The following is a 24,161-nucleotide window of genomic DNA, read 5'->3' on the forward strand; positions in this document are numbered from 1 at the left end:
CACTTGCTGAACTTGTAAGTTTGCTTACTTCTAAAGAAATGAACAGTCTCTTATTTCTTTGGTAGTTTCATAATGGAGAGAGACAGAATATCAGTGAAAAAATCTAGAAATAAAACACATTACATGAAAGTTCTAATTTGATTTTTATGTCACCGAAAATGTCATCTCTCTCTGCAGATTTTCTAGCTGACTGAAGTCTGAAGACTGGCTGGGCCACTCCGTGAGCTTAATGTGCTTCTCCTTTAGCCACTCCTTTGTTGCAGAATGATGAGGAAGGATAGGTCATGATCATGGATGGAAGACCCGCCCACAACAAGTTAGTGCATACTCAAGTTTGAAGAAAAATGGTGAAATGCAAATGGTCAGATTGGGACTTCAAGAAAACATCCAAAAAAGTAAGAGTGAATGATAAAAGGTTAATTAATGTCATTTTTCTGTTTGTTTTCTATGGGCACAGTCTCCTTTTGAATCACACTTTAAAACATTTGAAACATGTGGCATCATAAAGTAAGACTCCACATGCAACTTGCTTGATGATGGGATCTAATTTTATGCTATTTTTAATCCATGAAGTAGTTAGTGACTCTAACCATCAAATAAATGAAAGTAACCTGAGTAGAGACTTTGTTTCTACCTTTACCTCACAAGTCAGTGAGAAGCTGTGACTGATGCAGACACGCTAAGCAAGCCTGACTAATATACGAAGCTTTAAAAGTGCTCTAAAAGCTGATGCGGATTCAGCGCCTTTCATGCTGACTGTCAAATCAACATGTTTTTAAGCTACAAGGAGTTTGTTCTTTAGTGATGACTTAAAGGGCTTTGGAGAGTTTGTATCCTTCACAGTGAAAAAGTTGTACCCAGTCAAATGTGAGGGGAAAAAAAAGTTTCCTTTGGGTTGCTGCTGTAGTGAAAGCTGCACTTTCTTCCACACAGAAGGGAGGAGACGCGTGACATATCAAATGTTGTTCAGTCAGCCGAGGCTTGCATGGCTGCCTGTCATTCTGACATCTGTACTTTGCTCATTGGTGATCAGTCATTCTCCCAGTCTAGTATTCTCTTTTTTATTGAAACAACGCTGGAAAAATAAAAAATTAAAGAGAGAAAAAGAAATGGGGAATATATTTAGACGTAAAGCAACCGCAGCACTAGGTACTTAAGTCACCGCGTGCTTTTCTCAGCGAGCTTTCTCACCAATTTCTTCTGCACATTTACATTTTAAGAGCCGCCACACTTATCGAAAGCGGCTGAGCTCGGAAGCGCCCATTTAGCGACCTGCTTGCAGACTGGTGATGGACATCTTTCAGGCATCAAAGCTGGGAGTTTTTCTACGCCAGGCGGTCTTTCTCATAACAGCACCAACCTCCTGTCAGCACAGGCTAAACTGTCTGACAGCAGACCCACACCGTCAACAGACTCCTGCCCAAGTTCCTTTCATTGTTCCATGTATTATTAATAAATAGTGAAAGGCTCCTGGTGAGCACGCCATGTTGCTGTAGGCAGTACCAGTCCCCACAGATAATGTTAAATAATGTCTATGACAGTTAGGTCAACTGTATTGTAGAGTGTCACTGCCTGGACAAACTGTATTTTTAGCTGTTAAAATCTGTATTATATAACACATGTGGGGGTTTCTTTTTGTGTGCACTTTTTGTTAAATATCTATGATCTTTTCACGATCAGTTAAAAAATATGTACTTTTCTACAACAAGATGATGGATTGACATGAACATCCATACTCCCATCAGGTGACTGCACAAATATGTTGCACACCCAACACTACTATGTAATCCTGCCACCGGAAGAAGAGTTACTGTCAGGATCTGACGGCGCCCTGACCGGTCGACCTGCCAGTGTGTGTATATTTGTGTGCGTGTGTATGTGTGTCTCTCCTATCGCCCTGTCTTCCCCTCCGGCTCCGCTGTGTGTTAGGAGGTAACCTAGCAACAGGCTACCTCCGACCCGGAAGTGCTGTCGCCCAGAGCTGCCACACCTGTAGTCAATCCACCAGCTGCTGCCCATCAACGACCATCTTCAGCAGGGCTACTTAATGGTGTGGCTGAGCGACAGACAGCGCTGGAGTATTGCACTAAGCCTGGTAGTGTTTTCGAGTCGCTAACGTTATTGAAGTACTGTCTGATCTTCGTACTCATTTTGCTGTCGTGTGTGTGTTCACCCAGGGATTGACGGAGGATTCACGGACACAAAGGAAGCACTTGGAGGAGAGACGGGCACTCACTACCACGCACGGGCTTACACGGAAGGAGGGACGCACTATCACCATCGTTGCACATTTTGAACTGTTGTCACCTTGCTGCACTGTAAATAAATGCACTGTCATTATTTCTGAGCTCCGCGCCTGAGTCCACTCTTTAACAACCGTGACAGTTACCCCTAAGCTGTCTTCCTGCCGGTGTTGTCTCCAGTTGTGTCCTGTGTCACTGAACATCAACAGATAGGCCGTGAGCCAATCAGAGCTGCCGTAGCGGCCCTGCGTGGCAACAGCAGTGATTTGGGTTCTCCTCCCCAGGTCCACCTCCAACCACTGGTATCGGTCTGAGACCAGAGGAGACCAACCTCCAGCTCCTGCACAGGGGACAAAAACAAAGAGTGGATTATAATAATGTGTATACGCGGTTAGTGTAAACTTAGTGTGAGTATTATTCTTGTTGTGGGACCACGACTCTTACACAGTCACACTGCAGGCACTATGGTTATCATAAGTAAAATATTACATTTTAACAAGAAGACCTGGTTTAAGATCAAGATGAAGTTCAGGCAAAAAGCAGATACAGTCGACAGTGAAAGAAATGCTCTGTGTTTGTGTGTGAAAACATTAGCATAAGAAGTCATTGGTGTAAGGTTTGACCAGTCAGGTGGAGATTAACTAATCTGACCAGCTGACCACTGTTCACATGCATAAGTTAGTATTGTGGATCACATTTGCAAAACGGTATTACTAATACTCCATCCAAGCATGTGTTATTTGACTGTTTGGTTAGGCACGGCTCTGTAAATGGTGTCAAAATCATTTCACTTGTTATTCTGTGTTTGCGGCCTATAACCACCCTAAGCGTTCATTAACTCTGAGCTGTGTGACTTTTGACCTTGCTTGAGACATTTGTATGAGTGTGAGTAGTGAGTAAAAATGAAAAGAATGGCAAGGAAGTAATAACAGTTCAAACAGCCAATTTGGAGAAATCATTAAAGAACAAGAAATCAAAGACAGCAACATAAATTACCAATAATCCGCTAATGCCTGTTGATGCCTTCATGTATCTAAATTAAGAATTAACACACCATTTTATTCTGTTTTTGTCTTTCAAAGCATTTCTTGGTTTGTACAATACATTTTCTTAAGTCTTCAGATTGATTATAAAATGGTAAATGGGTGTTTTCTAATCTGCATACTTCAACAGCTCAAGTATCTGGATCCAAGCATGGCAGCCACTTCCAGTGTTGGGAAGGTTACTTTTAAAATGTATTCCATTACAGAATACAGAATACATGCCCCAAAATGTATTCTGTAACGTATTCCGTTACGTTACTCAATGAGAGTAACGTATTCTGAATACTTTGGATTACTTAATATATTATCATGCTGTTTACAACTACATGAATGTACTATTGCTGTGATTTATTACTGTTACTGAAGGTCCGCGGCTCCGAACCGTAGTAAAGGGACCTCTGGCTGATACTGCGGGTTCTGTGTTGGGCTCGTAGCTGAAAACTAGCTTTACTTTGTTGTCTGGGTCAACTTTGCTAGCGAGAGACAGAGAGAGGCGTCGAAAGGCTGCTCCAATGGAACTTATTGTTTTTGGAGGAAAACACGAACACGGTGTACAGTCGAGTCTTAATAGCTTACTTACAACTGGGCTCGTCAGGCACTCTTCTTGGCTGCAGTGGTCATTATTATATTTACATGCTTCCAGCTCCCGTTTTTGCTCGATGACAGCTCATACTTTTCCTTTTTCTCCCTCCCTCGCTCACAGACACATAACGTGTATGGCAGTCCATTCTCCCTGCAGCACGGACTACACTGCCTATGATGCTACATTCTTTAGAGCTATACCTGTAGCATTCTGCCTATTAGCTTAGCACAGCAACAACAAAAAGGCCTCTCTCACCCAGGAAACACAGAGAGAGAGAGCGTCACCCTGTAACCATGGCAACCTTAACGCTGCCACCTGGAACAACAGAACGTAGCTGTCAAACAAAACCCAAACAGTCCTGACCCGCCACAATATGAAACAGGGAAGTACCGCCGTGTAATGCATTTATTTCAACAAAGTAACTGTATTCTAAATACCACCTTTTTAAACGGTAACTGTAACGGAATACAGTTACTTATATTTTGTATTTTAAATACGTAACGGCGGTACATGTATTCCGTTACAACACTGGCCACTTCAGTATGAAATCTTCAGGTTTTTTATGTCACAAAATGTCACGATGGTCAAAGATGCTAAGAAGCCATTGGCTCCCTTTAATCGACTTAAGGTATATTAGTTAATGTTCCATTTGTAAATATTTTCTTCATAATAAGGAGACCCTGCTTTGAACTTTAAATGTTACAAATCACAGTACAATTATAGTGCATCCCTTTTCTGGATTTGATTGAAGTCCACATAGATGCTCACAGACATAAAACCCTAGAATATGTCAACATTTGCCTGGTTTCATGATGATAACTAATAAATCCTCAAGACATTAAGTGGGATATATCTGGGCCACAAACCCTTTGAAGAAAAATGGATTAGATGATGCAGCACCAGAATGGTATTTATGAATCTCCACAACTAAGTGTCAAGATTTGTCCTGCCATTTAATGGATCTGTTCTGGTTTTTATGAGCTCACCAAGGTGACAATATGAGAGAAAGTGAATGTGATTCAACTTCACATAAAATGTCTTCTCTGACATGAGACAAATCACTGAGCTGAAACTTTTGTCTGTTCTCCAGTGACATGCAAAGTACTATCATATTTTCCAGGGGTAACGTGCTCCATTTTTGTCTGGGCGACATCTGTTGCAACAGCTGGAGAGGACACTCAGGGATGTATGGGACTAACACACACTGTGTTCATGCTGTAGTCTAAAATAGGTACTTCCATCAGCACTGTGGTATGTCTGACACTGCTATACCATTTTTTTTAAGAAGATGCAAGTGTGGAGGTAGCAGCAAACTGGAAGGACAGAGTCATAATACTGCACCTAAATGCACTCATTTAGAAATCCTCATTAGAATGAAGGCTGATAGTCTATAGTTAGATCTGCACGTTTGCTTGTTTCAAAGGGAATTCAGATAAAACTAAGGTTATTGAGCCATGTTCTAAAATTTAGAATCAAAAAATTTTGAACAGTCAGGCGCCATCTAATCTTAAAGACCTAATAGTAGCATATCACTCCAACATAGCATTTTACTATTGGACTGCTGGCTTACCTGTGGTTACTAGGATATTTAAAAGGAGTATGGGAGGGAGAGCCTTCATCTTTCAGGAACTTCGTCTATGGAACAAGCTCCGAGTTTGGATTCTACTGTAATTAGGATTAAACTTTCCTATTTTATAATATATATATTCAGGATTGGATCAGATTAACCTCCTGTCTGCACTACAAACGGCCTAGGTTGCTGGGGGCTTCCCATGATGCACTGAATGTTTCTTCTTCCTTCACACTCTTTGTGTTTACACACCACTCAACATTTAATCATTACTTATTTTTAATCTGGCTCTCTTCAATAGAGCGTCTTTTGTCACTCCAACCTGTTGCAGCAGATGGATGGTTCTCCTGCAGGTTTCTTCCTGTTAAAAGGGAGTTTTTCCTTCCCACTGACAACAACGTGCTTACTCACAGGGAGTCATTTGATTATTGGGGTTTTCTCTCTATTACTGTAGGGTCTTTATCTTACAATATAAAGCACTTTGAGGTGAATTGGTGCTATATAAACAAAGCTGAATTGAACTGAACAGAAATGACTGTTCAGTTTGAAGCCTTTGAACTCAGCTCTTTGTGCAAAAAGTACAGCTATGAAAATCCGTTTTTGGATTTCTTCTAGTGTTGACTTTTTTTTTTTTTTTTTGCCTGCCAGTTTTGATTTTTTTTTTAGCTACAAACAAAAATCAAGGTGGATTTTTCAAAACTAAGGACCTTTAATATCCAAGTAAATTGATCAAATACAAATATATAACGCAATAAACCTGTTTAAGTAGAGATAGCAATACACCCTCCAATTAAGTATCACAAAATGTTGTGGTATATTTGACAATGTATCACTGTTTAGTGTTGTTATCAAGCTTCGTTATTGAAGTGAAATCAAAAGTAAAGTAGGTGAAAGTTGATTTCACTAAATGTTCCACAAAGAATAACGTGGAGTATTCTCACACAGATTATAATATCCTTTGGCATCTTAATCAAAGAAGAAAGACTCACTGTCATGCATAGTAAGCAAAAATCTAAATGAATCTGGATTAGAATACTGAATATAAGAGCATATAAGGAGAAACAACATATTTGTTTTGTGGTACTCCATTTTATTGAGCTAGTATGTGTTTTAATGTTTTGGCTGCTGTAACACAGTAATTTCTCAAAATTTCTGGCATAAACAAAATATATCTTATCTGAAATAAGCTGCTGAATATTTATGCACCAGACTCCATCAGGGATGTTTGAGTCTGATAGCCTCCATGATTTGTTTTTCTATAAGCACAGTTAGTTGCATCCAATCACCTCTAATCACCTCAAGCTCATGTTTCAAATGAAATGTTTTGGGAAAAGATTAAAATATCTGGATTTGAAAAAAGAATGGTGTAGATCAAAACAGGAAAGATGGCAGGAACACACAGCAGGAGTCTGAACTGTGTCATATAAAATACTGCAGTTAATCAAGTGGGTTTGTATTTGGGAAATTTAGGAACGTGTCGCAGAGGATGAGTAGGTTGGAGAAAGGGAGTGAAGAAGTGAACTGGGCCAGAAAGCGAAACAAAGGCAGAAAAGGACTGAAAGGCACAGACACAAAGAGTGGTGCCTTGATGCAGTTGCTAACCTTTGCAGAGACATTGCCATAACTAACCCAGCTGCAATCTGATTTTTTTTTTACTTTGGATACTGCTGGTATCCCTGACTCAATGGAGTATGTGTGTGTGCATGTGTCTGTAGAATAGAATAGAATAGAATAGAATAGAATAGAATAGAATAGAATAATCCTTTAATTATCCCACAGGGGGAAATTTGGTTGTAACAGCAGCCAGAAAGACACATATACAAACAAACAGTACACAGGACACAGAACAGAAACATACACAATTTTTCTTACATATTTACATATGGACAATGGTTACTATAAACAGTACTGTACAGTTATTAAATTAAATAAAAATAACTACAGATAAGAGGCAAACCAGGTTGTAGTGCATTGTAGTGTAATGTGTGTGTGTGTGTGTGTGTGAGTGGCTGTGTCTGGGTTTGTGAGTCTACATGTGTGTAAGCTCAATAAAAAGTGCTGAGTCAGGGCAAAGCAAACCCATGGTGCCCAAGGAGCAGATGGAGGGATTTCTCCCCTACTGAGGGTGCACACATACACACACACACAAACACACACACACACACAATAACGCAGCCACCCTGAAGAGCACTTGAGATTGTGTTGTCAAAGTGATGTCATGCTGCTATTAGGACAATGTAAATCAATACTACAAACTCTTTCAAACTGCCAAAGTGGACACAGTGTGTTTTTATCCCATCTATTATTAATCCTCCTTATATCAGTTTACTGTGTTAACACAACCCGCCATGAACTTCATTTGAATTGTTCAACATAGCACGCTGCAGAACAGGCAAAAAAAAGGCAAACATGTATATTCATCACAACTTAAAAGGTAAATATATTACAAGGGAAATATTTCAAGCCCTTATTGTTTTAATTTAGGTGATTATAGCTTACATAATATTTCCTAAAATCAGCCAAAAGAGAAAAAAAATTCAACACAGAAATCTGTTCTGCGTTGAAAACCTCTGAAAAGCAACTCGTTTATACCGTTAGTACTTAGTACCGCAAATTCCCACTGCAGTGTGGCGTGGAGTTCATTAGTGCGTGGTTCTGCAGAAGTGTTATTGAAGGCCGGGTTGCTTTAAAAACAGCTTTCAGCTTCTCTGTATTTTTAGGGTGGGTTCTTTTTGACAATCACTCATCGATTCTCTGTGGAGTTCAGGTCAGGTGAGCTGTTGGCCAGCACAGTAATAATATGGTCAGCAAACCATTTGGCAGTAGTTTTGGCACTATGGGCAGATGCCAAGTCCTGCTGGAAAAGGAAATCAGCATCTCAGTAAAGCTTGTCAGCAGATGGAAGCATGAATAAAAAGCATGCAATAAAATCTCCTGGTAGAAAGTTGCAGGAAACTCTGTGGTATAACCACAACTAATGCTGCAATCCAGATAGCTCGGAACTCGGGTGTGATGTCATTCCCATTTTGGTTTTCAGCAAGATAGAGGTATCCAGGTATCGATAAAAATAAACTTTTTTTGCACTTAAAAACCACATTCATGGGTAGAGCCATGCAAATGAACACCTTGGCGTCACGTTTAACCCATGTGAGTAATCATTATTTATCAATGTGTGCTTTAGAACGGGTATACTGTAACCCAAGAAATGATTTTTTCCTAGATTTAATCTGTTTTTGGTGCCTAAAAAGTAAGCAGTGAGTGAAAGCCAAGGCTAAAAGCAAATGTGGGGGAAAAAAGCAAAGCTTGAGAAACAAAGCAGCAGTCTCCTGGCTGACAAACTTGTGACTTCACTTGAATTAACCGTGTCTGAGGTCATCTTCTTTTCTCTTGCTGTGCTTCCTGCTTGTTAGGGCAGCAGCTAAAGGCCAGAGCTAATAAGTACCTCAGTAACAGACATGGACACTGACAGCGCAAGAGGAGAGAGCAGACAGGCTGACCTTTACTCATTACAGCTGGAGTGGAGAGGGAAGAAGTGACAAACACAAACAAAGGAAAGGAAGAGACTGACAGAGTGACAGAAGAAGGCAGATCATTTGACATCTATAGGACTGCAGAGGAGGGAGACTTAGGAAGAGAGGAAGAAACACCTGGAAGAGAGGAGCGCCGAAGGGGTCTAAATAAAAGAGGGAAGAACTGGGTATAAAGTGTTTGGGGAAAAAAACTAATGACCATGTTTCTCACATATCACCTGTTTGATCAGCAGCATAATTATTTCTGTCCAGCATATCTGTTTGTTTTCTCTGTATAGCCTGTTTTATACAGACTATGGTACGTACCAAGGCTGCATTTCTTCCAGTACTGAAAGGAGGCACCATACACCTATACTGAAGGAAGGTCAAGGTCACGTTTATTTATATAGCACATTACCAACAGTCTATGCTGCACAAAGTGCTTCACAGTGTAAAAGGAAGGAAGAAGGACACCAACAAACAGACATGCAAATAATCCTATCATAGTTTTCAGACAAGGAAAGACTTCAAATAAAGAAAAGCACCTAAAAAAACAGCAGCAGCTCGATTTGTTCAAAGAATTCAAGGTGAATGAGTTTGAGTTCCACGTCCAACAACATCTCAACAGCATTATCCTCTTTTATGCAATCTTTAAATACCTGCTAGTATTTTATTTGCAAAATCAGCTATGTTCCAGGAGAAAATGTAGTGGCTAATGTTAAACAAATACACAGCTTACACCAGCCATCCTAACATTTCAGTCTGGGTCCCATCAACAAAATAAATAAATGGTCTGCCAAGAGTGATAGAACAAACTGTTTAATAAAGAAGTTTTTATTTAAGAACATGAGATAATTATTTTTTGTTATTGCATTTGGGTATTGAAAATTATGTTATTTTATTGGTACTGGTGCCAACTATTAAAATTCTCGTATCCTGACATGATTGAAAAGCACTGTAGAGCAGCTGTACTTTGTTGCTACAAGTAATTCCTTTGAGTTTATGGTTTGCCTTGTTTACATTAAAATATTGATTTAAGACATTTAGATTTTACTGTAGAACACTGGCCAAATAAGAAACAATTGTAATTAGCAAATTTCCAATTAAAACATGCACGCACAGGAGAATTATATAAGAACCACAAATTAAAGCAAGAGTTTTTAATTTTTGTCACAAAGCAAATTAGCTTTTATTTTCATTGCACAATTTAAAAACAAAGCAGACACCTTTAAATCTGTACCAACAACAGTACCCAGGTGCAATGCTCTTTGAGAATTTAGGAGTAAGTTAATGCCAAACAGTCTGCTTGGAAATGAGATTTGAGGTGAGACTGGGAGACTGTGCAGTTTTGATTTCTTCATGGTTGGTCAATAAAAAACTGGATAAATTGTAGTATTGATTGCACAATGTTTTATTATTAAAATGTATTCATCTGCATCTGGTAGATTTTGAAAAGCCACCTATTTGTCTTAGGAGTGTGATAATCTACTGAGAGTACCTAGTGTTTAGGTGGGATTCAAGTTCTACTCTTCCATAAACAAGCACATCCTTTCATATAAGTTAATATGTGTCATTGCAGTAAATCGGGCATGGTTTTATTTGGGCTAGCATGAAAACATCAAAGGGGGTGTTATTTTAGAGGCTTCCTCCTGGCTCAGAGCTAGGATACAGGCCAAGGACACGTGGTGTCAGCTATGGATTATGACTTTTTCATGGTGGGCAGGGGTGGGTGATGGAACAGAAACTCACAGCTAAGAAGTTCAGTTCCCACAGCACCAAGTTTGTGCCCATCAGAAACTGCAAATGTTTCACAAGTGTCATTGAGTCACACCAAATAAGGACACCATCTTAGCGCCTAAGATTGATTTAGATCAAAATAAGAAAAAAAACTACTGAGAAACCACACATGACTGGGATTATCGGAAATGTGGAACAGATTCTTGATAAAAGCCTCATATGAATTAACAAGCTATATCACTGCAAAACACTTGTTACGTTAAAAAAAAAAGAAACAAAATCTTTACACTCTTTAAACCCATGCATGTACAGTATCTCACTCTGTGATTAGTAAACATGAAACATTGTCAAAATGATCATATTTTAGTTCATATGGATAAAGAAGTAAAACAGAAATAGTCCAACACATCTACACACATTTGTTTGCCATAAAATTATTATAGAAAACTCCAATGATCAGACAACCGCCAATAAAGTAGTACTTGGCGACAGTGGGAAGGAAAAGCTCCCTTTAAATAGGAAGAACCTTCCAGCAGAACCAGGCTCAGGTAGGGGCAGCTATCTGCCGTGACCTGGTGGGGGTGAGGCGAGGGAGACAGGACAAAAGAGAGCCAGAGATTAATAATAGCTAGTGATTAAATGCAGAGTGGTGTATAAATACGTACTGAGTGAAAAGAGGTGAATTGAAGAAGAAACACTAAGTGCATCATGGGAAGCCCCCTAAGTCTGTTGCTGTGTAACTGAGAAGGGAGTTCAGGGTCACCTAATCCTAAAAGTAGAGAGGGTATCTGTCTCCCAAATCAAAACTGGGAGCTTGTTCCTCAGGAGTGAAGTCCGAAGGCTGAAGGCTATGCCTCCTATGCTCCTTTGACCACACGTAAGCCAGCAGTTCGAGAGCAAAGGGCTCCGTTGGGGTGATATGGTACTATGATGTTTTTAAGATAACATGGGGTCTGATTATTTAAGACCCTGTATGTGAAGAGAAGGAAAGCATCAAAGGGGTGTTTTTAGAGGCTTTTCCCTCTGCTTGCGATTGTTTACCTGCCTGGTTTTGCAAATTTATGTAAGAAAAACTAACTATGCATATGTGAGCTTATGTATCAGAACCTGCTTCTTTTTATGTGCATTTGAGTGCTAGCAATGATCTCTGATGGCACAACCATATTTACAAAGGATGGGCACTACAGTTTTCCTCCTAAAACTTTCATTTTGTCACTTAGACTTAATGATACTGCAGTCACGTCCTGTTTATATAGCTGACTGCTTTTGATTGGAGAGCTATAAATTTTCTCTGCAACCCAATTACATGTCCCTATAAAATCTTTATTATCTATGCTATTTATTATCTTTTAACGGTGAAGCTCGTGTTAGTAAATCTCTAGTTTCAAACTAGCAGTAGCCACTAGGAATGTAACTGAGAAATACCTGCTGCTGCTGCTGCTGCAGTTACTATATGTTCATGACCACAGTCTGTGGCTTGACCACAGACAGACCAATCAAGCCGGTGACACAGCTTTTGTTGCAACAAATAATGGAGCAGTGCCCCTGGTGCTAGACAGAGCCATCTCCACTTGCAGAATTAACTTCAGCTTTTGTCTCTGCTAATAAGACAGTAAAAGAACTCAACATCCTGCACGCTATTTCTATCCTCTCTGTTCTAATTGCTATCTCCACCATGTTAGTGTCTATTGGGAAATAGATGGTGACACAACGCTTGTCAGGGCAGTGGCTTTACAAGGAGGAATAGATGTGTCTGCCAGATAAATGTACTGTTTGGTTAGCACTGGTGCACAGTTGTTCATGTCAACAGGAGGTTGGAACAAGAAGACAAAAGCAGGTCTGTGGCAGAGGGGAAAGGATATGAGCCATTACAACAAGGGAAAAAAGTCACCCAAAGTCAGCGGGTCTCAAAGATGCAATAAGTCACAGATAACTAAGCAGAGACGCATGGCAGTATTAGCAGGCCAAGATCTGTAAATGTGTCTGTGTCTGGTTTTTAAACAGATTTGAGTGGGAGAGTCAAATTTGAGACAGAGCTTGAGGTGTATTTCTGACAACCTGGGAGATAATATGCAGCTATATATAAAACTGACCGGGCACCAGAGCAAATAAACAGTCTTGGAAGTTAAAAAAAAAAAAGAAAGAAAGAAAGAAAAAAGAAGCACCTGAAAGATACAGAGGGCAGGTCACTGGAATCTTTTATGAAAGCCTTTAATACAGGTATAGCAAAACCACTTTTAGTGTCCAAATGCAGCAAAGAAAAGAGCTTAAAATCATAAAAACCAATTAGATTTTTTTAAATTTGTAACAAAGCTGATCTTTGAGTTATACAGAATCCTAAGGGGGTCTTAATTCATCTTCAAAATGAGAAAATAGGACCCTTATTCCCAGAAAAAGAACCTGTGAATATTATTTTTTAAGTGAATACTCCCTGCGAAAGGACCGTGCTTAGAACTTACGATGCTTGGTTGCCTTTATTCTGCTTCAAGATGCATCAAACACTTTTAAAACATATTTAAGTCTCTTGATTTATTTTTTCTGCATGAAGGGCTTATGCAGGGCTTATGATCATTTCCATACCACTGAATATATTCGAGAATTTAGAGCTGGGCATTTTCTCTAGTGGATGAGGATGAATTTGAGCTAAAAGACCTTTATTATTGACCAACATTTGCTAAGTTGGGTGAAATAAATGGTAACATCAACCCAAAAGTGCTGAATGTATAAAAATAAATATTTCGTAAGACGATTTTTCATGTGCGACCTGGTTTCATTGCTGCTGAGCGGTTTAAGTTTTGATTAAGTTTAAGCATGTGAAGCTTTTAGCTTAAAATGTAATTTGTGTTCATTTCAAACTGTCGTATTTCCCATTAATAGCACGACCCTCAGTTACTGAGCTTGGCAGTGATGGTACTGACACTTCTCACATCCATATTGCAGATGTTGAGAAGTGAGCATTAACAATGAGCAGTGTATATCAGAAATTAACCTTCTTGACAACTCCATTAGGAGTCTTCATCCACGGATACTTGCCATCTGAACCGTGTGAACCATGGCCATGCATATCCATTAATAATATACAGGGTGTTATTAAATATATGATATTTCATGTGAGTGAACACAGTTAAAGAAGACTTATGGGTCCCAGATAGTTTATTATCAGCAGTAAATTGGGGGTTAGTCACAGCATAAAAATGTGATTTTTAATTAGCTGTCATGGATTAGTTACTCTGGCTATTTTCAGTAAATTGACTGAAGGATGTAGAAGCAATGTAGACAGAATGCTAAGATTAGAGGCTCTTTAGCTGCATTTTGTCAAGGAATGAGGCAATATTTATATATATTTATCCATATAATACGATTTATGGGGAGGCTGACTACCTCAGATTAGAAGGAACCGAATGGAGGAGCTGTGGAATTTAACTAGATAGGGTGTTTAACAGTAAGCAGTAAGTGGGCACCTGGGGTGGCAAAGGTGACACATAAACATATCACACTTAAATCAATATCTGATTCTACATTTAATCCCCCCCCCCCCCCCCCCCCCCCCCTGCTATTGTTGCACCCCTCCTTGAACTCTAAATGAGCACTTCCAGAAAATGATTACTGGGGAGTGATGGAGTGTTCCAAGCCTGTTTCAGCATAATTACAGTGACTCTAATGTGCAATTATCAGTATGGACCACTGAAAAACAGAAACTGTTTAGATGTTAAATACTGCCATTAACATTTGCCTATAAATGTTAAATGCAGCCATTAACATTTGGCTTTAAGATGAAATGGAGTTATCTTAATGTTTTCTTGGCAGTCTAAATGAGACTGACTTTAAATTATAATTACAGCTGACCACACTGTACAAAGAAGAGCAGCAAGAGAGAGGAACTGCTGGATTTGACTGAAAAAGAGAGGAGGGAGGGGCTAAAGAACTCTATTGTCATTCCCTTTATATGGAGGCAGATTTCAGCTCAGTATCTGTAATATGAACACCTGAGTGCACCCATTTAACATCAGCTTGATCACCCCTGTGGGAAATTTCCCCTGTGCTTTTCTTTAGTCCTGTAACAGCATTGACACTAAGATGAGACTGTTAACTAACTCAAGAAGAATCGCAGGTTACCAGGCATACATCACACACAGTGTATGTGTGTGTGTGTGTGTGTGTGACGAGGTGGAAAAAGTCAAGCCTAAAGGCAGTAACAGCAAGGCACTGATCAGCTTGTACAAAGAGTCCTGGCATTTATTAACCTTTATGTACCTCAAGAACCAAACTGCCACTGTACAGAAGATTTGAGCGTGACTGACCTCATTATTTTGGATTTGAAAGGTGTACCTTGTACCCCGTTCTGCCTTGGATTCACTTTCCATCAGGTGCTATCAACGGTGTGAAAATATTTCTTCATTAAATAACAGGCTGAATCTGGACAGATGGCACCACACTGCTCCTCATTTATGAACAGAGATTTCAAAAATGTTATCCCCAACTCTGTGCCTCTGTATTGCTTTAGGCGTCTGAACTCACATGGGTCAATATAAGCTTTGTTTTTACTTAGGCTCTGATAAGCTGCTGCACCACTTGCACTAGTCTCACTCCTCCAGTAAAGTAGTTCAACCTAGTCCTACAAAAGTGTCTTTCTTGCATAACTGATGGCAAAAAAACCAAACTTGCTCAACATATTGAGGACTGTTGCTCCTTGGCCTTTAAATTAAAGCCTTCTGCTTGAGGGCCTCTGCTGAATTCTGTGTCAAAGCCTCTCTCTGGCTTCTCCCAAGAGCCTTTTTTTATAGCTTCATCAGAAGGAGCAACTCTCAGTGCCAGGGCCATTTCCCAGCCTAATGAATTGGCCACGTTCAATGTTCAGCCAAACAGTGCATACAGTGAGGCACAGTACTGGGAGTGGAGGCAGTACTGTGATCCTTGAGTGGGATTAACAGGGCACCATGTGTGAGCAGCCCATCCAGCACCAGTCCCCATATGGGCTGAGCAGCCACGATGCAACTCAAGAGGTGGGAATGAGAGCCAAAGGAGCCGAAGGAAGCACGTGGGAGTTCTGTCACCTTCATCTAATCTGGCTGCTTGGCTTCTAGTAGACTTCTAACTACTTTGTGATGGACAGGACACTTCACTGTGCTTTGCTCTTCACTTTTTATTGCCCCTGTTCACCAACAAGAGGGAACTAGTGGAAACCAACAATCACTGTTGTAGAATCCTGAGTAAATAACAGGACGCTGTTTTTGTTGTTCCTTTAAACAACAAATGAGGGTGGGATCAAGAACTTCCTGGAATCTGCTTGTAAAAAACAAAACTATTTACATTTGGGTTGTATAGCTCTGGGCCACTTTCAGATGGATCTTTACAAATCCTGTTCTGACCATTTCACCACAGATCTCAAATGTGTGCAATGAGCAGTGGATTTCTCTGTCAGACAGACTTCCATGTTCAAGATTGTAGCTTGGGGCTCAACTTAGCAGTTTCAGGATGTATGCATGTATTTTTTTGAAATTTACAACATTGTGCATTGTGAATTCTATTTTAAAGTTAAAAAAGGGAGCATACTCAGTAGGAGAGACCCAAAAAAGCTGAAAGGTTGCTGTTTTGACACACATGAAGGAGATTCAGAGACACATCATAGAGACACAAGTGGACGCCATCAGAACAGGACTTCCTGTTATTAATCTAAAAATAGCCTCACCAAGTGTTGTCCAGATATGCCTAACAGTTGACTTTGAAGGGTTTTAGTTTTCATGAGTTATTCCGACCACTTTGTAATCATACCTCAAACAGAGTTCTACTTCTGCCACTAAAAGTACACGGGACCTGAGATGGTAATTGTGGTATTTCGCACTAGGATGTTGCCTTTGGATCCCTTAACGTTATTTGTTGATCATCTTGTGAATCCTGCGGATGTCTGATCAGACTAGGATGTGGGGAGGCTGGAGGCTGGATCAATTCATTAGGTTCATTACGTCCCACAAGTCATTCCTGAGGAGTTTCTGCAATGTGCCAGGTGTGCAACAATGTGCCAGGTAAATGTTGGTGTCTAAATAACATGCACATAAATGGCAGGAGCCCAGGTTTTCCAGCACAATGTAGCATTTCATTGTCCCATAAATGTATTGTACATGTACAATAACAATAAAGGCCTATTCTGTTTTATTCTGTAATAATGCTTTGATACGTGTTATTCACATTACTTATCAGTGGTTTTAATGTGGCAGATGAATTGTGTATTTTGCAGATATTTTCTAGCTCCCAAGACATATCCTGAACCTGCCCTGAATGAAATTACAAACTGAGCAGACACAGTGCATGTTACACTAGGCAGTTGGAAGTGGTCCAATAAGTGCCTGGCTTTAGTGTTTCAGTGGAAAAACGAAAACAATAATTCCTCTGTCTCAGTCTAATATCGATCATGTGTGTACATCGTTTACAAACAACCTTATTTAGAAAACAACATTCTGGTGGCTCATCTTCCATTTTTCTCCAGCTTGATCAAATTATTCTTACAGTCTGAGTAAAAGATGAAGAAGTCTCCCGCTCCCACTGACAATGTTGTCCACTGGTTCTGCAGTCTGCAAGTGGGCTTTGTAAAGCTCCAAACATGGCATGGTAGCCCTTTGCAAGTCCAGCATCAGCATCCAGTAGAGACATCTCTCTAGAATTTTTACTGTGCTCTGTGAATCACAACCCAGTTTTATGTCCCTATTGCGAGCAGGTGGCCCGGTAGAGACTTTTGATGTACTAGTGTAATATAATTTCAGTGTGTTGTACAGTACAAATCGTTAGCAGTAACTGTTCTTTATCTATCTATCTATCTATCATCTATCTATCATCTATCATCTATCTATCTATCTATCTCACATGTTACAGTCATTTATAATACAAATGATAAATTGATAAATGTCATCTTCTTCTCTTTGTTTCGATATCCCTACAGCCAACGCGAATGTATTTCTCACACTCTGTGAATCCAGCTTAGGCTTGCCTTTGATGTTTTGTGCTCAGTGCCCTGTAGGGAGGCAAAGACTCTCCTGCACCACTGACTGCACCACTGACACCCACAGAACTGAACACATCTCAGTAAAAAGACAGAGAGTCGGTCAAGGAGTACTGTTTTTTTTGTTGTTGTTGTTTTTTAATTCTCAGTCTGTTCCTACCATTTCATTGGCCTGAACCTTCTTGACGGTTGATGTCAACAGCTGACCAAATGTATGAAGCGTAAAGCTGCACAAGGTAAAAACTTTTTTATGGATAGCCTGCACCTCAAACCCCTCACTGTTAATACTTTCAAACACAAATGTGAACAATGGAAAAGGTCATTGCTGTAAGGGAAAAGGGTAGAGAAGAATGATAACCATGCAGGTTGAGCTAACACAAATCTTATATTTAGCCCTTTGCGACTGAATAGTTGCAGGAAATACGAAACCGTTCCTGTTTTTTTTTTACCAACAACATTTAAAGAACTGATGATCAAACAGATTAGATCAATGACCTTTGTTATATTTTTAGTTTGTTTTTTTAAAGAACTTGAGGTAAGCAGTGGAAACTAGTGATGGGATTTCCGGCTCTTTTTAGAGATCCGGCTCTTTCGGCTCGGCTCACTAAAAAGAGCCAGCTCTTTCGGCTCCAAACCAGCTCTTCAGGTTGTTTTGTTGCTTTAATTATTTAATCATTAACAATAATATAAAATTATGCAGAAAAGGAATTACTAATGTAAAAAAAGTGGTTTTATTTATATATGTTTATATATATGGCCCCTAGAGACAAAGCACGTACAAACTCCAAAACACATTTCTAGCATTAACTGAACTTCCAAAACAGAGCTACCCAGATCACTTAAATTACACAATTGAAAGCATGTGTGTATTGTTTGTGTATTTATAGACAAGCACTCATATTTATTCAAATAATTAAAAAAAATGTTCATTTACCTGTTACTACCACACACCAAATCCGGTCGTTGATACTTCCTGGCTTGTGTAACCACTAGGTAACAAAAGCTCAACACTGCGCCCTAGCATCCTGGAGCACTTCTGTTGTCTTTTGTACGTGATTCTGAGTTTGTACGTGTTTTGGAGTTTGTACGTGCTTCTGAGTTTGTAAGTGCGTCTGAGTTTTTACGCATTTTGGAGTTTTTATGCGTTTTGGAGTTTGTACGTGCTTTGTCTCTAAGGGCCACCATAAATATACTTTATTTATTCACTCCACATAAAATGTAATAAATAAATCATATAATACAAAAAACAACTATTTACATTTTAAACTTTTAACTATTTAAATTTTCAGCTTTTTCCTTTTAAACAAATTTAACGTGAAACAACACAAAACACTGCAAACCACAACACAATTAAATATAAATTAAAATATTAAAACAAAAAGAAGATGCACATTCTCTGTCATATGGGCCTGCATGATTTCTGAATCCTTTATCATCTGCAACTGAAAATAGTGGATGATTACTATACCTTTCTAATGTGACGTTGTTGTCCCTCACTCTCTTTCTCTCTGGCTCTGTTCCTGTGCTGCTGCGAGTGTAACTAACGCCCCTCCCCCCTCTGCCCAGCGCAAAGTACAGGCCGCGCGTGCGGAGTTCAGCGGAAAAAAGAGCGAGAGAGAGGGTGAGAGAAAGAAAAAAAAACAAAACCTCACGGCTCGCGTCGTTCACTTCAAAGAGTCGGCTCTAAGAGCCATTTCGTTCGCGAACGACCCAACACTAGTGGAAACAAAAGCACAGAGTAAACTTACTGTTCTTTGACTTTTCAATTTTGTGTATCCACCATGTTTGAGTTGGATGTACAGGACGAATATAAAGGAGATATTTAACTGAATGGGGGTTGGGGGGGTCAGTACATAATGAAACGTTTTTTTTAAATAAAAAGAACTATCTCAGTCTTAACCCAATATTATTATTTATACACTTTCTTCTAAGAAAGTTTGCGAAAGTTGCTTTGTGGCCTCTCATAGGTGCTTTGGGGTCAGCCATCCACGTTCAGCCTCAATTGTCACAGCACTGACCAGTGGCCCAATGTTTTGTGTTGCTTAATTTATATTTCTTAATGATTGTTTGTCAAGAGATGTATTCTAAAACACTTCTTCAGCAGAGAATCAGAGAGGTTTTCTTGCTAGCAAGGTCAGTCACCAGAGCGCTCGCACTGAGAGCGAGGGCTCAAATACTCGCAGCCCTGAGACTGCCCTGGTCTTTATTTATACATCAGTAGGTGTTTGTTCCTTACATTGGAATGTAGAGGTGTATATGTATGTGTGTGTGCTTGTGTGTGTCAGAGTGTGACCCCATAAATGACTTCCCTTAACCTGCTGGTCTGGAAAATCCAACAGTTCATCTATATGTAAAAAAGGGCACTTAGACTAAAACTGACATAGCTACGTTTATCCTACCGTAAAACAATAAGACAAGGTACGACCTTTCCCATGCTCCCAGGATGTGGGTGTGAATGCCAGAGCACTCTGGAATGCACGCAAAGCTTTTGCAGACTATTAAAAATCGCACATCCTATCACTACCATATGCAAACTTATATTATTAAAAGATTATACTGACTACTAAGTACAATTTTCTATTGACATTGTTATTCATAGTTTTGGTTCTCTTGATTGTTTTCTGCTCACGTTATATTTGTGGTTCCAGCTTTTAGTTTCAGCCACTGTGTCTATGTGTTCCAAGTTTCGTGTCCAGTCAGTTGCGTCTCAGTGTCAAGTCTGTGTCTCTGTGCACGCTTCACGTTTCACTTTGACAGTCTTATGTCCTATGTTAGTGTGTTCAGTTTTGCTTTGCCTTTGTCTTGGTATGTCTGATTAGTCCCTGCTGTGTTTCCACCTTTCCGTTTGTTGTCACGTTCTCTACGTTAGCTGTGTGTCATGTGTAGTTCCATTTTCTTCAGTCATGTCAAGTCTTGCCCAGTGACTAATGACCAGTCAGGAGTTTCCTAGTTCTAGTTTGTGTTTGTTTTGTTTCTTTAGTATTCATGTATTTTGTTTTTAGTTTGCATTTTCAAGCAATAATGCTGCCGCCTTTAGTTAAGCTTTCTGTCTCCGAAACTGGCGTTTGGGTCCTGACCTAGCCTGCCACATAGCTCACCATGACATCAATAGCACTTTGACCTTTATAAAGTTTTATTACTGAGAGAAGTTTTTAACAAAAAATAAAAAATAAAGGAACTAAATCCACTGATTGATCCTTTACAAGCGAATACTTCATGACTATAGTTTTTGTAGGTGTGTGTGTGTGTGTGTGTGTGTGTGTGTGTGTGTGGAGGGGGGGCGGGGGGGGGTTGTTAAAAACATGAAAAACGTGTGCGGTTTGGAAGGTAAATTCAGTGTGTCACACAATCTGGGTCAGATGAGATTCAAGAAGCATAGTAGCATAGCATAGCATAGCAAAGTCCCAGTATGATGTCACAAGCTACACTGCAGACAGACATATGTTGACATTGTTTCCATATACAGCAAAAAAAAAATGCAATAATAACAGGAAATGCATGTCTCATCCGACTGTCAACTTATTTGGTTACCAACCAAGTGTAGACAGCCAGATGACATCTGCTCCACATACACAAGCTAGTATTACCAGGTGGCAATTTAATTTTGGAACTATTTTTTTAAACCAAGAGCAAGACCTCAATCCAATCAAGACCAAGAAAAGACAGTCGGCCAGTCAAGACAGTAATTCAAACGTCATAATGTTTGCTGGAGTACTAAAATCTGGTTTCTGTGTATGCAGATGCCTTCCACATGCACAAAACATAATGAGAATCTGACAGAAGAGGAAACAGTTCTTTGTTTATTCTTGTTAGCCAACACAAAAAAGATCAACCAGCAAAAACAGCATCTTACAAGAACTGGGCAAAAGGTGTGTGAAGCACAGTATAGCAAAATACATATGAAGCCCACAGTGTGTGTACCTATTATCTTTCTGCGACATCCACAGTTGTGGGCTGTACGATGACTACACCATGAGGATAATTGAATTTTACTGTGAGTGCTCTGTAAGGTCAGCCAAATGGATTTCTTCACAAGGTAGCAAATAAAACAAAAACAAAATAATTGCCTTTACAATAAGAGAGCACTCCCCAATGAGTTCAGTTTTATGTTTGAACTTTTACTGCTGTGTGGGATTAAGTTTGAGTAATGAATTCTGGGTTATAAAGTCACAGTTTCACTTGGGCTTGCAGTGGTGCACAGCTAACCAGCGTGGATCGTCTCTGTTAGCATTTTTGACAATTACCAGGGTACTAACAGCAGAAGGTGAAATGTCTAAGTTTATCAATAACAATGAATAACTACTCACCTTCTCTCCTGTTGACCTTAGCAAAGACCGGCCCATGACTACTGGACAGCTGGGAGGAGCTTCTGAAGGATGATGGCAGAAGACTGGACATCAGTGGGTTGTCACAAACATCTGTTATCCAGCCACAGCAGAAAAGACAGAGATCAGTGTTTACACTCACTTTCTGTTTCACTGGACATTCATAAGGACTTTCTGTGAGGAGTTTGCATGTTCTCCCTTTGCCTATGTTAGTGTTGTCTAGGTGCTCTGGTTTCCTCTTGCAGTCCAAAGACATTTAGGCTAAATGTTCATCCTGAATCCGCTGTGGGTTTGGAAGTGGGAAAGATTCTGCACTTAAAGTCTGTATGTATCTCACTTTCCCAGGAACTGGCTTTGGTAAGGTGTCACATCCCCTCAACAAAATGATCAGATCTATCATAACTGTCAATGGGGGAGGGGGGACCCTATCCACTCTTCCAAAACAGTTAGCCTAAAGGAAAGTACAGATTAGAGATTAAGAGTTTAGAGCTGTGTAAGTGAGGCACATAATGTAGAATGCTTTGTATGGTCAGTAAGACTAGAAAAAGTGATCTATACTAGCCCATTTCAATCAGTCTCATAGGCTAATATCTCAGTGTGTTTTGCTTATATGATAGTGTCATCCCACCTGAAAGGTTAAACTTAGATTGCCCGATACCCAAAACAGATGTAATCCTAGGTTGGGGGATAGATATAGATATTAAAATGCTATTTCAGGCAATAAAGACAGCTTGGTTTCATAGAGAGACGTTTACACGCCTCATACACTCTAATGTTTATGGAAATCAAGGACAAGCAATACATCAAAGTTCAAATTTTATATGAATTAGTGACTCGTGTACCTGCAGTTGAGTCATTGATACAATGCAAAAACTATATCATAAAGTGAAGGGCTTATTTTGATGTTATGAATGGTTTTGATGATCAGAGGATCTACACTATGACAAGAGTTTGTCCACGGGACTTTATTAGAATATGTAAATTCTGCAGTAGTAATATAAAGTGTATATAAAATACTGACAAATGTTTGAGTATATTCATTCAGTCTGTAATATAATGAGTGTTATGCTTATTAAAGAAACACTGGACAAATTTTACCAGACTATTAATACAGGGTTTAAAGTAATAAAGGGGGAAAAATCTGATTTTGATACATTGATCACAATTACACAACGTGTACACAATTACTACAACTTGCAGCAGTGAAGTGTGCATATGAACTATAGAATTTCATTGGCTTTCTGCTTTAATACTGACGCTGCTAGGATGAATCTTAAATATTGAATCAATGAACACAAAAAATAAATAATTTCTCTGTTACTGAACAAGGTCAAATGCTGGCATACTGAACCTTAGTGATGTAAATTTATTTAAAAAATTCAGTCAGCACTAATGCCAACAGGTATTTCAGTAGAAATACTAGATATAACCATATCAGAAAAAAGTCTTGTTATTGCAACATATGTAACACATACTTTTATTTGTAATTGATCGTATACATTTATGACGAACAGCATCGTAAATGCTGTTTCTCATCATCAGTTATAAGCGGTATCCATGACATTTTGTCCGATGTACGTACACTACAAGTGCGTCTAGCGAGTTCTAGCAACAAATCAGCCACAAAATGCTTGGGCTTCTAAACTGATAACCTTTAAGACCCAAAGGATTCACTGCCAAAGGCAAGATGCCAAAAGAAACCAGAGATCCTCTTTCCATGATTCAGTGGTCCAGGACAAATTTTAAAATATGTCAGAAATATAAACAATACCAGTGCAGTGATTTTAATGTTGTGGCTCCCTGTGTTTAAATTGGTGTAGAGTATATCTACCAATGCTACTTCACAGCTGTTGTTTTTTTGAAGTGCAAGAACATTAGTGAACAGGATTACCCTTCGGTGGAGGACCCAGACTCAATATTTCTGTCTGTCAGAATATGTCATGCTGAAGAACCCTTTAGTGAAGAACTGAGGGCTGCTGTTCTCCTCATGACTAAAGTACTTATAAGACAGAGGCTGTGACTAATATGTAATTTATTCACAGGGAAGCCGTTTCCCCAGAACACCTGACTATTAGATCATTACAAATGTTCACTCATTTCTATGACTACTGTGTAATCTAACATTTTTTAATGGATTTCCAACAGCAAGAAGATTCA

The 24,161-nt window shown here is 39.4% G+C and overlaps 1 protein-coding gene across 3 annotated transcripts in view; it reads right to left on the reverse strand.

Moving 5' to 3' along the window:
* Window positions 1–24,161, reverse strand: part of LOC102776796 (contactin-associated protein-like 4) — a 114,930-nt gene that overhangs the window by 67,082 nt on the left and 23,687 nt on the right. For 2 of the 3 annotated variants that reach the window (XM_006797777.3, XM_006797776.3), the window contains exons 1-2: window positions 21,987–22,691; window positions 2,390–2,583 (exon numbers count right to left, since the gene is read on the reverse strand). In XM_006797777.3, coding sequence (XP_006797840.2) covers window positions 2,390–2,583; window positions 21,987–22,260 — 468 coding nt within the window. In that variant the 5' untranslated portion in view covers window positions 22,261–22,691. Of the gene's footprint in view, window positions 1–2,389; window positions 2,584–21,986; window positions 22,692–24,161 lie in introns of those variants that run through there. The other variant, XM_087831096.1, reaches the window with a different exon arrangement.

The sequence above is a fragment of the Neolamprologus brichardi genome, chromosome 17, assembly GCF_056152115.1.
Source record: "Neolamprologus brichardi isolate AB-2024 chromosome 17, ASM5615211v1, whole genome shotgun sequence".
NCBI lineage: Eukaryota > Metazoa > Chordata > Actinopteri > Cichliformes > Cichlidae > Neolamprologus > Neolamprologus brichardi.